This window comes from Scyliorhinus torazame, chromosome 11, assembly GCF_047496885.1.
Source record: "Scyliorhinus torazame isolate Kashiwa2021f chromosome 11, sScyTor2.1, whole genome shotgun sequence".
Classification (NCBI taxonomy): domain Eukaryota; kingdom Metazoa; phylum Chordata; class Chondrichthyes; order Carcharhiniformes; family Scyliorhinidae; genus Scyliorhinus; species Scyliorhinus torazame.
In genome coordinates this window covers 126,323,540-126,340,852 of record NC_092717.1, presented here as the reverse complement: position 1 = coordinate 126,340,852, position 17,313 = coordinate 126,323,540, and the positions used below count along the sequence as shown (strand labels likewise).

At 44.1% G+C, this 17,313-nt stretch overlaps 1 protein-coding gene across 1 annotated transcript in view; it reads right to left on the bottom strand.

Moving 5' to 3' along the window:
* LOC140385513 (epidermal retinol dehydrogenase 2-like) overlaps positions 1-11,662 on the bottom strand; it is a 38,635-nt gene extending 26,973 nt beyond the window's left edge. Inside the window, exons 1-2 of the mRNA XM_072467742.1 lie at positions 11,196-11,662; positions 4,993-5,124 (exon numbers count right to left, since the gene is read on the bottom strand). Coding sequence (XP_072323843.1) covers positions 4,993-5,124; positions 11,196-11,516 — 453 coding nt within the window. The 5' untranslated portion in view covers positions 11,517-11,662. The remainder of the gene's footprint in view (positions 1-4,992; positions 5,125-11,195) is intronic.
* Between the last annotated feature and the right edge of the window lie 5,651 nt (positions 11,663-17,313).

The following is a 17,313-nucleotide window of genomic DNA, read 5'->3' as shown; positions in this document are numbered from 1 at the left end:
TTGTGCGTTTGCCGACAGAAGCAGGCAGTTCAGTTTTGGGAACAGCCAGAATCAGTTGTAGCTGAGCTTTGGTGAAGACTGCAGGTCACTGGATGAGAGCCAAAACTGAGTTTGTAATGTGTGTGTTTACAAACTACAGGTTTAAGTTAATAGTGGTTATAAACAATGTTTAAGTTTTGCTGAAAAATGTGAAATCTCATGGTATGGTTCTGGCAGTGAAGTGATGATCAGTTAGCCCTACATTTCAAGCAGAGGAAATACTAGCGTAATCTTTCACTGCACTGAAGTTGAGTGGAGCTTCATCTCAGTTTGAATTTCATGAGGGAAAAGATGCTGGTAGATTTACATAGCTTGAAGCTGTAGAGGAAGAAATCTACGTTGACCCTTGCAGAGACTTGGGGCACAAAACAATTAGCAGAGTTAGCTTTGAAAGTAGTGGGAAGGCAGTTGCATATCGGCTGGAAACCCAAACATGGAGCTGAGGCATCCACTGGCATGAAGTTTGTAAAGAAAAAGGTAGAGGGCGGTGTAGCTGAAAGGCTAATAGAAGGACCTGTGGCTAGTTTTGATCCCAACAGCGTCGTCAATACGGTTGCTAATATTAATGTTGGTGGACCACAAGCATTCCCTTATATTGATCAAATGACCACACAACCTGTTAGTTAGTTCAACAAATGGTTTATTTACATACACAAGAGTTACCTCGACATGCAAACACAATATCTACTACGAGTTAAACGACCCATATCAGCTACAATAACCTATACTTAACTTCAGGGCGACCGGCACTGTCCAAATGGACAAGGCCTTTATCTGGATTTCACTTGGCTGGTTCGAAGAAAGCGGCTCGGTCTCTGCTGGGCTCATCCGTCAGGTAGCGATCATTGGTCTTGAACTTGGCTGGCTGTTCCTGCTACAGTTGGGTTGGCACAGGCCGGATCCAAAAGAGACAGAACACATGGCTGTGCTCTCTTTTATCCCTCTGGGATTTCGTGCTCATTGGGGCGGTTCTTAACCTTGGACCCAATAGTTCGACAGGATTCTGATCACCGTCTTCGATTTCGGCCAATAAAGGGGCGGGTGCCTTGGTAGCTGGGCGGGACCTCAGCGGTCATTGACCTTGGCAGTTTGGCTTTCTGAGTAAAGGGAGTGGCGCCGATCAGTCAGTTTCTTGATTGGAGTTCTATTGTCCTGGGAAAATGGGCCATTAAAATGCAAATGAGCGGGGGGGGGGGGGGGTTTCGATCAGATCTGGTTACCTGTGTTTCAAATACACATAGGCTTTGGAGCTGTCGGAGTCCTGGGTTGGCCATAATTCCCATGGTCCTTTGCAGGTGGCCATCTTAGATGGCTACAGACCCCCACAGAAACATTGGAAGTAAATTCCAGAGGGCTCTGGCATACATTTTGGTAGTCCCAGGAAAAGTAAATGCATTTCCAAATTTCATAAGATAAAGGAAATCTTGATAGGTGCAGGGGGCAAAAAGTGAAACCGAGTTCATAATATATGTGTTTGCAAATTATAGTGGTTATAAATAATGTACGTTTTGTTGAAAAATGTGAAATTATATGGCATGGTTCTGGCAGTGAATTTATGTGCTCAAATTTCTTCTTTAAAATGTTAATGGTCCCCAACAGGAGTGGGAAATACATAACAACAATGTTCATACCCAGCTACATATATTGTTTATTATTTTCCAGCAGATGCACTATTTTGGATGGTAGTTTCTTAAAAAAAAGGAATTGTATCTAGATTGCCTTCAGCTCATTCATCTGTGCTGGAACATCTGTTCCTGGCTGGCTTGCTAAGTCCAGATCTGATAGCAGAATGCAGTAGAAAGGTGAAATAAAAGGACCTCAAACTCCTATATCAAAGGTAGAGATGTGACTGTGCCCCATTGAAGGGAAACTTAAGAGAGATGAGAATTAAGAGCGTGGTTTTACCAAAAGATTTCTAAATGGGGTAGTGGGTGGGAAATGCCAGGAGCTCCCCAAAGTTCGGTCCGGTGAGGTCATCACCGCTATAAATGATTCATTGGTCCACTTCATGAGGCCCCATGGGATTCATGCCGCAAATCATGGTTCCCTGGCTGATTTGCCTGCGACTGCGTTCGCCAGCCCCCTGTTAACAAGAGACAGCAGCACTTAAACCACTCCTGCACAGCCAACCCCACTCAGCTTACAGCCATGCCTCTATGGAGACAAGCCCCACGCTTTGGTAATGCCGACCTGGGACAACTGCTGGACCCAGTGGAGACCAGATTGGACCTCCCCCCCACCCCCGCCCAAGAACGCATCTGGCACCATCCCCACCCAGTTCCATTCCATACCCTTGCTCACCCATGTCCAGTGGTGCCGCCCACGCCACCCCATACTCCCACCCTCCATACGCCCTAGCCCCCATTCTCCGCATCCCCCCATCCTTCTCAGCCCCTCTTCACGAGACCCCCTCCCATCCCCCCACCACCGGGCACCCCCCACGATCAAAGATGAGCGTGGCTCATGATGTCCCCTGTGTCCTTGCAGGAGAAGCTGGCCCATAACAGACGGGCGACGGGGTGCCAGTGATACAAGTCCTCACCCCCCATGAGGAACTGGCCCTGGAGGTTATAGGGGTGTCTGAGAACAGATCGGTCACCACAGTGGAGGTTGGAGTACGACGCAGAGGTGAGGATCCACCAGCCCCCACCAAGATGACACCTGTCACACTGGAGTTGTTATTGCAATACAGAAAGACCCATCTCTCCCACTGACCAAATGTCCATTCTCCCGCAGAATCTGCATTCGACACTGCTGGCCTGTCCGGGGTGGTCCGGTCGCCCCCCTACCCCCTCTGCCCCCCCATGAGAACACCTCGGAAGAGAGCTCAGAGTACATCACCTTAACCCCGTCGATGGCGACGGTGGTCACCAGCTCCCCTGACTCCCAGCCCTCTGATGAGGCCAAAGGGTGTGAGCCGGTGAGGTAGCAAACAGATCGGTGCAGTTCTCATTTTTGTCCTCACCTGCTATTTAATGACCTCATCGCACTCTTACTTAAGTAGAAGGCGGCCATTGAATCGCCCCCTATCTCTTTCATTTAAACAAGTCTTCCATGTACTTTGGTGCAACCTCTTCTGCCTATTACAATATCAGTATCAGGGTGGTCTTGTTAATACTAACAGCGGTAAAGACAAAGCTGTGTGTTAGCCCTTCAATCTGACAAAACGATAAGAGGTTCAGAGATGATATTATCAGTATTGCATTCCTTCCTTGCACTTTATACACACAGAAAAGGAGAATAAAATTAATTGGAAGTGAGTGCTCAGTAAGAAAAATTTAAATTGCCAATAATAGTTACCAAGATATTTTTCTTTACTGACATCTTTGAAATTGATCAACATTAATCAATGTATCACTACGACTGGTCAGGTCACATGAAGTGGGATTTTCTAATCATGCAAGATGTTTAATGACAGAGGTTGGTGATATAAATTTAGAAGGTTTTAAAAGGAGGTAGAATAGCTGAATGGGAGTATAGAAAGAAGGGTTCTGGAATTTAGAATGAAGTTTTCAAAACGATTAAAGTTGGTTTAGTTCCAAGTAGAGATCCAATTGTTCCAGCATGGTATCAAGTCAGATTTTAGTGTTTGGGGAGTATGGTAGTGGAAATGTGGATTTTGTAAGGGTCCTTCCTGTTGATTCTCTTATTTCCCTTTCCTTTCTTTTTGCTATTATCATTTTGATCCATGGATGCTTAAAGCGCACCTTTAAGTCGAGCAGAGGAAATTAAGAATTCAAAGGTTACAAAAGAGAACACTGCTAGCTTTGGACAGCAAAACTCCGATTTTTCATTATCCGAGAGATGGGGTGGGACTCTGTTTGATTGATTGGCTGGTGGCCAAAAGGCCATATTCGGCCCGATAACAGGTGGGGATTGGATCTTGCCTGAGTGTCATGATTTCTAGAGACCCATGGAAAGCAGAGTTGAATCCTGGACACTCAGAGGAAAAGACCTGCTCTCTCCCTCGTGTTGTCTCCAGTATAGCTGCTGTATTTCTGAAACTGTAGAGAACTGCATGAATCTACAGTGAAAACCTCAAACTGAAAGGAAAGTTTGAAGAGAAGAAAGATGCTGTTTTAAATTTACAAACCTGGTGCCTGTAATTACTGGGCAGGCAAGGGCCAAAGACTTTGGGTATTTTTCTAAGAATTATTGGTTAATTCATTTGTGTTACGACTCCAGGTCAAGGGGGGGCTGGAATTGACCACAGCCTAGCCACACTGTTGGCACAGGAGCACAGTGATTAGTACCGTTTCTCCACAGCACCAGGGTCCCAAGGTTCGATTCCCAACTTGGGTCACTGGCTGTGCGGAGTCTGCACATTCTCCCCGTGGGTCTGCGTGGGTTTCCTCCATGTGCTCCAGTTTCCTCCCACAAGTCCCGAAAGATGTGATGTTAGGTAATTTAACATTCGGAATTCTCCGTGTACCCAAACAGGTGCTGGAATGTGGCAACTAGGGGCTTTTCACAGTAACTTCATTGCAGTGTTAATGTAAGCCTACTTGTGACAATATAGATTATTATTGTAGCAATTTGCATACGTAAACAACTAGCAATATAATGCAGACTTGTAGTGCAACATAACCAGAGACTCAGTTGACAGGAACAGATGTGAAATGGACTGATTCCCAGAGAGATCTTTGCAGCTTTCAATGATGTCCCCTCTGGTTCAACACCAATCAATTGAAAATGTGCAGTTGGAGGTTTTGGATTATAGCCAAAATGAAATCTAGCAGCCATTTCCCTCCTTTTTAAAATTCAAGTTAGATTGTGCTAGACAAATTTAAAAAAACGTTAAAAAATATTATTTGATCTGGTCAAGAGTAAATTAAGTGCAAAGAATGCTTGTTTTGCAATTTACATTTCATTGAAACTCACTAATAATAGGCTGGACAAGATTGTGGAGTTGTGATCAACTAATTTACTAATCAACAATACTGAAGTGCTTACCCAAAAATGTGAAAGAGTGTTCACTGCCATAGTTTTCTCCAGCAAGGCATCTGGTGAATCAATAAAAGTCTTTCCAGTAACAATACCTGCATTGTTGATCAGAATACTGACATCTCCAACCTCTCTTTTCACCTGTCAAGAAAGATGTATAAAGATGTATAAATAGCAACAAGTACACCAGCACATGCACCACTAAATAGCAACAAATAATCCAAACTCTTTACTTTAGTAGAGTTATTGTGTCGATTCTTTAACACATTTGCACTCAAATTTATGACGGGGTAATTAGTATACTTCTAACCTTGTACAATAGAAATCAGAAATATAATATACAAAACTACAAACAAAGAGCCCTTCCTCAACAGCCTATCATCTTGAATCCAGGGTTTTGAACATATCATTAGAGGTCAGCAATACGTTAAGCATTTGAATTAGACAAAAATGAAATGTTCGATTGCTGAAATATGATTTAGGGCCAAAGGAACCCAGGAACAGGAGTAGGCCATTCAACAACGTTCTGCCATTCAATTAGGCCATAGCTGATCCGTGACCTAATTCCATGTTTATCCAATATTCCTTAATACTTTTGGATTTCAAAACTCTTTCACAGATTTAAAGCCAAATCAATTTAAATCAATTGATTTAGCCATCAATTGCCATTTATGGAAGAAAATTCTAATGTTCTATCACATGTGTGTAATTGTTTCCTAATTATCCCCCAAGGAACAATTATCTATAAAACACTGAATGATCTTCAGCATGTCCCTTATATAGAATCCCACTTAAAACACTTGGTAAATAAAATCTAATTTTCACTGCTTTCACAAGAGCCAGTGTTTCATCACCCAAAGTGCTTTTAGCAACCATTTTTTATATTCATGGCTTCCCAAGCTATAGGGCAACATTTCCCCATAAGAAATAGTGTGGGATCACTGCACTTGAATATCAGGAAAATTATACCCACATCCCATGAAAAAACAATTTTTTTTGAAAAAAAATAGTCATTTGGTAGTACAGAACTTTTGAACATTGCTGAAAAAGAGAAACATTTTGTTGAAGTTTTTCGCCTTGCACTTAGCAGGACATTTGCAAGAATATTTACATTAATACATTTACATAATTAATAACAAGAATAAAAATAATTATCATACAGCATAAATGTGTTGATTTCCCTTGCATCGTATGCTTGCAAATGTCTGTGGTAGACTAATTGCCCCACTACAACACAAGTACTCACCTAGTATAAAGGACAAGAAAGTGAATTATAGTAACTTGCAGAATTTCCTGAAGCTCCGCCTATGGAGAAGCAGCTAGACTAAAGGTACAAATGGCTGGTTTAGCACAATGGGCTAAATAGCTGACTTGCAATGCAGAACAATGCCAGGAGCGTGGGTTCAATTTCCGTACCGGCCTCACTGAACAGGCGCCGGAATGTGGCGGCTAGGGGCTTTTCACAGTAACTTCATTGAAGCCTACTTGCGACAATAAGCGATTATTATTACAAATGTCACTGTATCATTTACACTGCAGAAATAGGCCACTCATACCGTCAAGTACATACCAGCTCCCTGATGAGCAATCCAGTAAAGTCCCACTCACTTGCTTGATTCTTGTAGTCCTGCTAGTTTATTTTCTGCAAGTGACCAAATTTCCTTTTGAAATCATTATTTCGCTTCTGCCACTCTAATAGACAGTTAGTTCCATTTGATTAATACTCACCGCATAAAAAGGATCTTTCTTATACCCCCCTGAATCGCTTGCCCAAAATATTAAATCTGTGTCCCCATAGTCCATGTACCATCAACTATTGAGAACAGTTTTCCCTTTACTACCTTATCTAAGTTATAATCATATACAACTCCAAAAATCTTCCCACAATCTCCTTTGCTTCGAGGAGAGTAACTAATACCCTCCCATCCCTGGAACAATTCTTGTAAATCACATCTGCACTCTCTCCGTACATCTCTTCTAAAGGCTGATTATCAGAACTGGGCGGAATACAGAGCTTTATAAAGGTTTAAGCATTATAAAGGCCATAGAGATTAACTGAGCTTCGCAACCAGAAAAATAGGCCATAATTTTCCAGCAGTTGGGATTCTCTGATCCCGCCGGCAGCACACCCCCACCCGCAGGTTTCTGGGTGGCATGGGGTGGCTTCAATGGCAAATCTCATTGATAAGCAGCGGGTGCAGAGAATCCTGCTACAAGTGAGCGGTACACCGACGAGAAACCCGCAGCTGGGTGACCGGAGAATTCAGCCAATAGCGTAGGTCTTAATTCAGCTAAAGATTGGGCAGAATTTTACAGGCCAGAAAATGTGAAGAGCTATTCAAAAGCCCATTGACTTCAGTGCGACCGGAAGATCCCGCCAGGAGAAAGGAGGGTAAAATGCCACCCATTGTTTTGATTTTTTCAACTTTCCGTTCATAGGAATCAAAGCTAATGAGTATTTTTTGGTTGACTACAAATCTGATTTGTTAATTCCTATGCAATTTTATTTGTATGCAATGTAGAATGACTCTAAATATGAGCGTTCATTATGTATCTACATACAGGTTAATCTAGAAACTTAGCAAAAAGCCAATCAATAGTCTTAAATGAAACTGGCACAGCTCCAAAAACTGACGTTTGGGCCTGACATATGAAGACAATTGTTACATGTGAGCTGATCTCCATCTTATTCCTTCATTTGGAGAAATAAAAACCTGAAACCCTGAAAGAAAAAAATATATGGAAAGTTAAAAATTGCAGTTGCATTTTTGGAAAGGGTGGGGTTGAGGGTGTGGATTATGGTAAAAAACATGTGGGAGTGGGCTCATAAAAGGATTTAAATTGTTATGTCAATAATTATGAATTCGGATTAATTTTAAACACTTTATATTTACAAGATTTTTTTTTAAAAAGTGAAATTTAAGATTTCCAGTTATTCTAGCACATTCCTGAGTTATGTTCACTCTTGTGTGATGGGATCCTGGATCTGGAGCCATGGGGCGGGATTCTCTAATCCTTTTACGACGGTGTGAACGGGCTGACCCGACAACTAATTCTGGCCCGCAAAAGGGGCCAGCACGGCACTGGAGCGGTTCACGCCGCTCCAGATGCTGATCCCGGTGCAAGCTGGGCGCCATGGGATCCGCGCATGCGCAGTGCCTTCCTTCAACACGCCGGCCCCGAGGCAACATGGCGCAGGACTACAGGGGCCGGCGCGGAAGAAACGAGACCCCCAACCAGAGAGGCCGGCCCGCTGATCGGTGGGCCCCGATCGCAGGCCAGGCCACATCGGACCCCCCCTCCACCGCCACAGGCCGCCCCCCGACCCTTCAGCACCGCGGTCCCGCCGGCTGAGAGGTGTGGACGGCACCGGTGGGACTCGGTGTTTTCCCAACAGCCGCTCGGCCCATCCCGGGCCGAGAATTGGCGGGCCGGAAGCATAGAGCGGCCCTCGACCGGCACCGCACCAACCACACCGGCATCAATGGCTGGCGTCGGGGCGGCGTGGCGCGATTCGCGCCGGTTGCAGGGATTATCCTGCCCATGATGTCCCAACCTTTCCCACCAGTTTTTGCCACTGCAACCCTGGTTCTCTGCTTCAGGATGGGCATGGCCAAACAGGACACAGCCAGTGCAGGCGTTTCCATGTCCAGGGTTTGGGATTTGGCCAGATAGATGAATGAGAGGCAGTGACCAACCGGCTGAAAACCATGTTAGGGCCATGGCCTCGGTCCCTGGAAGCCTTAAGCACTTGAACTCCATTTTTCATTTGAACATGAGAAATAGGAGCAGAAGTTGACCATTTGACCCCTTGAGCCATTCGGCTGATCTTCTACCTCAATGTTTTTTTACTGCACTATTCCTCTGTCACTTGATGTCCTTAATGTCTAAGAATCTGTTCATCACTGTCTTGAACATGATTAATGACTAAGCCTCACAGCCCTCTGGGGGCGAGAATTCCAAGATTCACCATCCGCAAAATGAAGAAATTCCTCATCTAGTCCTAAACAGCTTACCCCTTATTTGGACATTGTGTCCCCTGGTTATAGACACCCCCGTTCCCCAGTAAGCCAGGAGAAACATCCTTGTTGCATCTGTCCTGCCGAGCCCCGTAAAATAGTTTTCTAAACTCCAGAACATCAGTCTCCTCAATCTGACCTCATGGGATAATCCTGCCATCCGTCTGGTGAAACTGGGACCCTTCGAAAATCCAAATATACCTCATCTGCTGGTTTCCCCCTTATCTATTCTGCTATTTACATGATTTCTACCATCGCTACAGCCACTTCTTTCATTACTATAGTACTTATCAACTTTTGTTTGGATTAATTTCTCCAATACTACTTTTTACTAATACCATTCTCTTTCAAACAGTTATTTTGAAAGAGAACTAGAGTGTTTCTTAAAAAAAGCTTGCGATCTAAGCTTTTCATTTTGCACGTACCACGATAGCGCACAAGAGATTTTGAGTTTGGTAATTTTTTGCATGGTTTCAAGCTTAGATAACAAGGCCTCTTTTTTTTCAAGCAATAATCTCTTTCAGTTCTTCATGCTCACCAGTCCCTTGGCTCCAGTATTTTTATTACAATTTCGATATTTTCATCCATGAAGTAAGTCACATAAGGTGGGATTTTCTGGTTGCATCCACCGAGAGATCGGAAGTTCCCGCCCGAGGCCAGCGGACCTTTAAATGGTCAGTCAAATGTTCTGTCCCACCCGCGACAATTCCCGTGGCAGGTGGGGTCGAAAAATTTACCCCAAAGTTTGTTTAGTATCACGTCATTCCATATTCCCCAATATAAATTCCCCTGTCTGTCTGTAATTGACGCATATTTGTTGTTTCCTTTTTACATACCCCAGGGAACCTTTTACAGCCTTTAAAAAAAATGTTTTTCACCAGTTTACTCTCAAATTCTATTTCTTGGTCCTCTTTTGTTGAATTCTAAAAAAGTGCCCAATTCTCAAGCTTATTACATTTTTTGAGAACTTTATAAGCCTCTTCTTTTGATTTGATTAAATCCTTAACTTATCTTGTTAGTTACGGTTGAATCACTTTACCGGTTGGGTTTTTGTTCCTTATTAAAGCAATATATTTTGTTGTAAATCCTGCATTAATTCTTTCATTGCCATTGCCTGCCTAACATTAAACCTTTGCGTGTAATTTCCCTATCTGCCACAGCCAACTTGCCCCTCACACTTTTGCAGTTTCCCTTGTTTAGATTTAGGACCAGTTGCAGATTGAACTGCATCTCTTTAATGTGAAATTCTACCATGTTGCGGTCACTCTACCCTCAAAACGCCTTTACAACAAGTCTATTGATCAACCCTTTCTCATTGCACAATACGAGATTTAAAATACCGTCTTCCCTAGTTGGGCCGTTAACATACCGTTCTAGAAAACCATCTTGTTTTCATTTTAGGAATTCACCTCCACGGCATGAATTGATTATTTCACTTGTAAATTCTGGCAAAGGACACACACAAGTTAGTTTTCTGTGGCTATTGGGGCAGGGATCTTCAGGTCCTAAAATGTCACAAATTAGCATGACTGGTGGCTCAGTGGTTAGCACTGCAGTCTCACAGCACCAGGAACCCAAATTTAATTCTGGCCTTGGGTCTCTGTGGAGTTTGCACTTTCACCCTGTGACTGCGTGGGGTTCCTCCGAGTGTCCTGATTTCCTCCCACAGTTCAAAGATATACAGGTTAGATGGATTGGCCATGCTAAATTGCCCATTACGTGTCCAGGGATGTGTAGGTGGGGTTTCGGGATAGGGTGGGGAAGTGGGTTTGGGTGGAGTGCTCACTCAGAGGGTCGGTGAATTCTCGATTGGGCCGAATGGCCTCATTCTGTACTGTAGGGATTCTATCCTGGGTTAAGGAATGGAAAGTTGACAGGTTCCTGCTACACTATCCAAGCGTACCACCTTTGTGCCCGGACATCAATCTATCAAACATTCACGCACGCAAGGTGCAATGGTTCACATGACAAGGCGCTTGGGTGTAATAACTGGTGAGAATGAGTTCGTTCAGATTTACCATTGCCTTCAAGGTATTGCCGTTATATTTTTAACTGCGGGTCCAAACTGGGATCATGAATATACACTGACAGCGGGATTTATTTAATTGACAAAAAGGCGTGTATGGTATTCAACAACCTCTCACCCCTTCCCGGAAGTAACGCAGTATTTAAAAGGGAATACATTGTCCTTACCTTGTCGGCTACCTCATAAACGGAAGCCTTGTTGCTGCAGTCGCAGTTGTAGGTGTGGACCCTGGAAGCTCCTCTCTCTCGGGCCTGCCGCGCAGTCTCCTGGTTGCCTTCCTCATTGATGTCCCAGAGCACGAGCGTGGAGTGCAGGCGCGCGAACTCCAGCGCCAGGAGCCGCCCGATACCGCTGCCAGCCCCGCTCACCAACACAATCTCCCCGCTCACATTCTTCTTCCGCACCGGCACCACCAGCAGCACCAGGGCTTCCAGCATATAATACAGCGACAGGAGCAGCGTGAGGAGCGACTCCAGGAGGAAATTCATTTCTGCTTACTTATTGTCACCTACCTGTTGCGTCTGCGCGCAACCGCAACAGAAAAGCAAGTGACCTTCGCTCGAAGCCGCCCGCTACGCAATCACTCCTAAATCCCGAATTTGCAAATCAGTCGCTCCGATGTTGCAATGCTCCTATCTTGGGGGAGTATGCGAAAGTTCACATTCCTGCTTTGTCTATAATTTCACTGATTGTCTGTCCCAATACTGCCATCTACTGATTTTAGGAGCATTGCAATCACACATTGCCTGCTTAGTGCTGCTGTGGTGATAAGTGTAAACAGTTTAATAGTTTTTCAACTATGTGGGTGGAATTGGGTGTAAGTATAAGCGCCTGGTATATAATGGTTAACATGGGACTGAGTACAGTTCCACCCAGATAGTGATGTAAGAGCCTGTGACCGGCACACACAATCAGTTGCGTGTTGGACTGAGCGTGGTTAGCAGACTTTATTTACTTGACAAAAGAGCTTGTACTCTTTAGTGTATATTTGTAAATAGTTCTAAGGGTCTGACAGCAAAGACTTATTCAGACCTACCAAACTGTAACCAACTGCAACATGACACCAGCCTGTAGAGAAATCCAAAATGTTGGAAGATTGAGGGGGAAAATAGCAGTCTGACCTGCATAGAAGTTCTGGGTGCAGAGGAAAAGATCATAGAATTTACAGTGCAGAAGGAGACCATTCGGCCCATCACGTCAGCACCGGCCCTTGGAACGAGCACCATATTTAAGACCACACCTATCCCCTATCCCACTAACCCAGTAACCCCGCCTAATCTTTTTGGACAATATGGCATAGCCAATTCACATAACCTGTACATCTTTGGACTGTGGAAGGAAACCGGAGCACCTGGAGTAAACCCACGCAGACACAGGGAGAACGTGCAGACTCTGCACAGACAGTCACTCAAGCCGAGAATCGAACCTGGGGCTGTGAAGCAACAGTGCTAACCGCTGTACTACCGTACTGCCCAGATTGCCAGGAAATAGCTCTAAAGATTGACTTGGACGCTAAAGGCTGAGATGTAAAATTCCTTAAAATAAAAGCACAATACTGCAGATGCTGGAATCTGAAATAAAAACAGAAAATGCCAGAAAAACTGGTAGCATCTGTGGTGAGAGAAATGTTTTTCCAGCATTTTCTGTTTTTATTTAAAATGTCTTATTGTAGCAGAGGACTCCATTGCATCTCCTTTAGAAGTCTAGCTTCAAAGCACAGAGTCACCAGACCTAACAAGGGTGAGCTTAATCTTTTAAAATTTGAGGCTGCAGTGTGTCCTAACAAATCAGAAAAAAATTTCAGTCAGTAGATAAAATCTGTCGCTAAAACAAATTCCCCAAGTATGCCTTAACATGTGTATGGTGTTACTCCAAATTTTTTTATAGATAACTAATTGAACATGACAAGAGACTTGTGAGTTTTAAACCAAGCTAAAGGCAGGAAAAAGCTAGAATTTAATGAATTCAAGACTCTAAACATAAATGCTGAGCAAGAGAACTCTGCAGACAGCTTCTCCAGGCATCCACTGTTGGATTTTTTTGAGCTAAGTGCGATCGGCAATGTAGTAGAGCCTACCTAAACCGGCAAGTGTGGAAAATTGCTTAGTCTCCAAAGCCATCTTTAAATTTAGAATGCTCTTAAAGTAAACCAACACTTTTAAAATGTAACCATGGATTATAATTCCACTCATCCACAATTTGAAATTATCCAAGGGCCTAACCTAATAAGAATTTGGCATCCTTGAGAAGAGAATTTCTAAACTACTGGAGTACAGTGCGTCTAAGTAGAAAATCAGAAAGTCCAGATTATCATTTTTTTTCATACTGGGTTGATGAATTTGCAGAGGAGATAATCTTAGTGTAAGGCACCTTTTGCCTTTCTGTCCACAACACTTTTGTCAATCTCCACCTATCGCTGACCTTCTATCCAGCCCCACCGCTCCACATCCCCCCACAACAGTATAAATCTGTCCCTATTGTTCTCTCCAACTTTGACAAAGAGTCACCGAGACTTGAAATGTTAGCTCCCTTCTCTCCACAGATGTTGTCAGACCTGCTGCGATTGTCCAGTGTTTCTGTTTTTGTGGTCTAAATGGTGCCTTGTATAGTTTTATCGGGACTTTCCTATTTTTATACTCCATTCCCTTTGAAATAAGGTCCAAAGTTCCATTTTCCTTCCCAATTACCTGCTGAACTTGCATGCTAGTTTTTTTTGTGATTTATGCACAAGAACTCTCAAATCCATGCCAAGTTTTTGCCGACTCACCTAACCTGTCTATATCCTTCTGTATACTCTTTGTGTCATCCTCACCACTTGCTTTGCTACCTATTTTTGCATAATCTGCAAATTTGGCAACAGTGCATTCACTTCCCTTGACTTAGTGATTAATATATGTTTTGAATAATTGTGGCCCCAGCATGGATCCCTGTGGAATTCCATTAGTTACAGATTGCCATCCTGAAAATGTTCCTCTTATCCTAAATCTCTGTCTTCTATTAGTTAACCAATCCTCTATTCATGATAATATACTATCCTGAACACCATGATCTCTTATCATATTAAATAGCCTTTTGTGTGATACCTGATCGAACGCTGTTTGGAAATCCAAGGATAGTATATCTACAGGTTCCCCTTCATCTACCCTGCTTTTACCACCTCAAAGAATTTGAATTAACTTGTCAGGCATGATTTCCCCTTCATGGTGCCATGCTGACTCTGCTTGATTTTCTTGTGCATTTCTAAATGCTCTGCTATTACATAATAGACGCTAACATTTTCTCAATGACAAGAAGTTAAGCTAACTGGCCTATAGTTACTTGTTTCTGTCTCCCTCATTTTTTAAATAATGGTGTTACATTCACAGTTTTCCAATCCTCTGGATTTCTCCAGAATTCAAGGAAGATTAGTACCAGTGCATCCACTATCTCTGAAGCTACTTCCTTTAATATCTTGGGATGCAACCCATCAGGTCCAGGGGACGTCTCGGCCTTTAACCCCATTAGTTTCCCTCGTACTTTTCTCCTCGTGATTGTTATTGTATTTATCCCCCCCCCTCCCCCCCCCCCCCCCCCCCCCCCCCCCCCACCCCCTCCAACCACCCTTGATTATTTATTTTTGGAATATTATTAGTGTCTTCCACCGTGAAGACTGAGGCAAAGTATATGTTTAACTCCTCTGCCATTTCCTGGTTACACAGTTGTTCCTCAAGTCCATGAGCTACAAGTCTGGCTTTAGCTTTATACGTACCATTAGGAGTACATTCTCCATACATATCCATCTATAGGACAATGCTGGCTGTCCTTTGTCTGGCTTCTCTGTGTAAACACCAAACTCTCTCCAACTGTCAAGTTCCTTTGTTTTGCCTCCTTGTCCATCTAATTTGTTAGTAGCCACTAGAGCTTCGCTATCATAGGGCTTCTACGTTTTGTTTTGTTCCTCACCTGTTCTTTGCTCTTTGCTGTTGTTGAACTGAATCCCCCACTAGGTTTTCTATCCTTATCTGGACTGCTATGACTTGACTTGTCCTTCCTGTGACTAAGCTTCCTTTCACAAGTTCTTGATCTTTTCCTTGGGCTGTGATCACCATTAGGCCCAGTACCCGAACTTACACTATATTTCCTGGCTTTCCACATTTTTACTTTCTTCTGCCAAATCACAGATCTACTATTTTGTCCCTTGTCTTTTACATTCAGCCAGTTGTTCTGTTTCCCAGTGGCCTTTCCTGCCCTTCCTATTATGGTGGTTTCCCTCCACTCACCAGGCCTCTTGTGGCATATGTGTTCTAGTTCCAACTTTGGGTAGTTGATCTTTGTGATCAATGGCCCTATCCTGATCTTCACTATCACTTGGACTACTCTCCATTAGCCATTAACTGCCACAATCTGTTGTGTGAAAATATATGTATGTGAAGTGCATGGTGCATCTTAAATTTCCATAATCGATCTATTTTTAAAAATATATATATATTTTATTAAAGTTTTCAAACAGAATTTTTCCACTTTACAAATCAACATGAAAATAACACAATAGCTGATAAATAACATTATTTAAATAAAATAGTGAGCTAACAAAGTGACAACAAAAAGAAAAAGATTTTTAGTGCTCCCCCCACCCATAATCCATCTATTAATGCCAGTAAGCCATGTGGAATATATTGTAACAGTTTGGTTACCATGTTGCAAGATTAGCATTTTGTCATCAGTGCCTGTAACATTTCCTGGATCTTCAATGCCTTCTGCCCTTCTCTTTTATAATATGCCATGACCCCAGGCTTAAAATTCATTTCTGATGACCTGATTTAATATCTTAAAGCTGTCCTTATATTTTTCCTGAAGCCTTTATCTTAATAAATGCTCTTCTCCCTGCATGATTGGTGACCTTGCTGATGATGTGCAGAGCTCAGTCCTATGGGGTTTCCCTACATTCCCTATACACACATAACCTATGGAAATTGACAGGCGGCATTTTAGACCCCTCCATCCCTGATCGCCCAGCAATACCTTCTGAATACTATGGATCACGCCCAGGATGCGGATGTGACAGACTTCATGGGCAGCACGGTAGCACAAATGTATAGCACTGTGGCTTCACAGCGCCAGGGCCCCAGGTTCGATTCCCCGCTGGGTCACTGACTGTGCGGAGTCTGCACGTTCTCCCCGTGTCTGTGTGTTTCCTCCAGGTGCTCCTGTTTCCTCCCACAGTCCAAAGACGTGTAGGTTAGATGGATTGGCCATGATAAATTGCCCTTAGTGACCAAAATGGTTAGGAGGGGTTATTGGGTTATGGGGATAGGGTGGAAGTGAGGGCTTGAGTGAGTCGGTGCAGACTTGATGGGCCGAATGGCCTCCTTCTGCACTGTATGTTCTATGTTCATGACCGGCTCAATGAGTTTGAGAGAACTGGGCCGCTTTTCCGAATACTTTGCGAGAGCGCCTTGTCTGGGGCATCAGTAATGCTCAGACCCAGCGATGGCTCCTGGGTGAGCACGCTTTGACGCTCCAGCAGGCGCTCTAGATCACCCTGTTGCAGGAAAGGGTGGAGAGTGGCTGTCAAGAGATCCAGGGAATCGAGGTCAATGCCCTGAAACGTAGAGCAATTTGTGGCAACCTCCCTGCCCAGTTGGGCAGGAATGGGGCCCCGGAGAATGGTCGGCAATGCCCTCCGCAGCCGGAACGTTTTTCTGGACCGGCCAAGGGTGATGTGCCGCTGTATGTAACGTGTGGCTGCCGATGTCCGGGTGGCCGCAGACGTGTGGGCCTCGGCGGTTCCAGCATCCTGGTCGGGGTCAGCACCAACCCAGGTACAGGGCTTAACATTTGAATGCTCCAGATGAAGAGGAGGCCGAGCTGCAGCTCCATTGCTTAGCGCCGTGGCATGTAGCCCTCATCCACATCCTTCAAGCGGGGCCTCTGCAAGCAGCCTATAGGTCCTTGGATACACGCTTGGCCAAATTCTTGTTCACGTACAGGACTACCCTATATACCTTGACCGGAGGAGCTCCGGCAGAGCTACTCATGGGTTGATGGCTCCACACTCACTTGTGGTTGTTACTCCAGGACATCGTGTGAAGGTGCACTGTGCTCAGATTCAACAGCACGCAGCCTTGCTCCACATCGTCTGCCCTGTCATTTTGTCCTGGGTGATCATGTCTTTGTTCGGAATTTTGCCCTTGGTGTCATTTGGCTGTCTGGGACTGTGCTTCCGCAGACTGGTCTGATGTCCAAGAGGGTTCAGGTAGGAGCCCAACAATTACGGCAGCATTTAGATCATCTACGGGCACACTG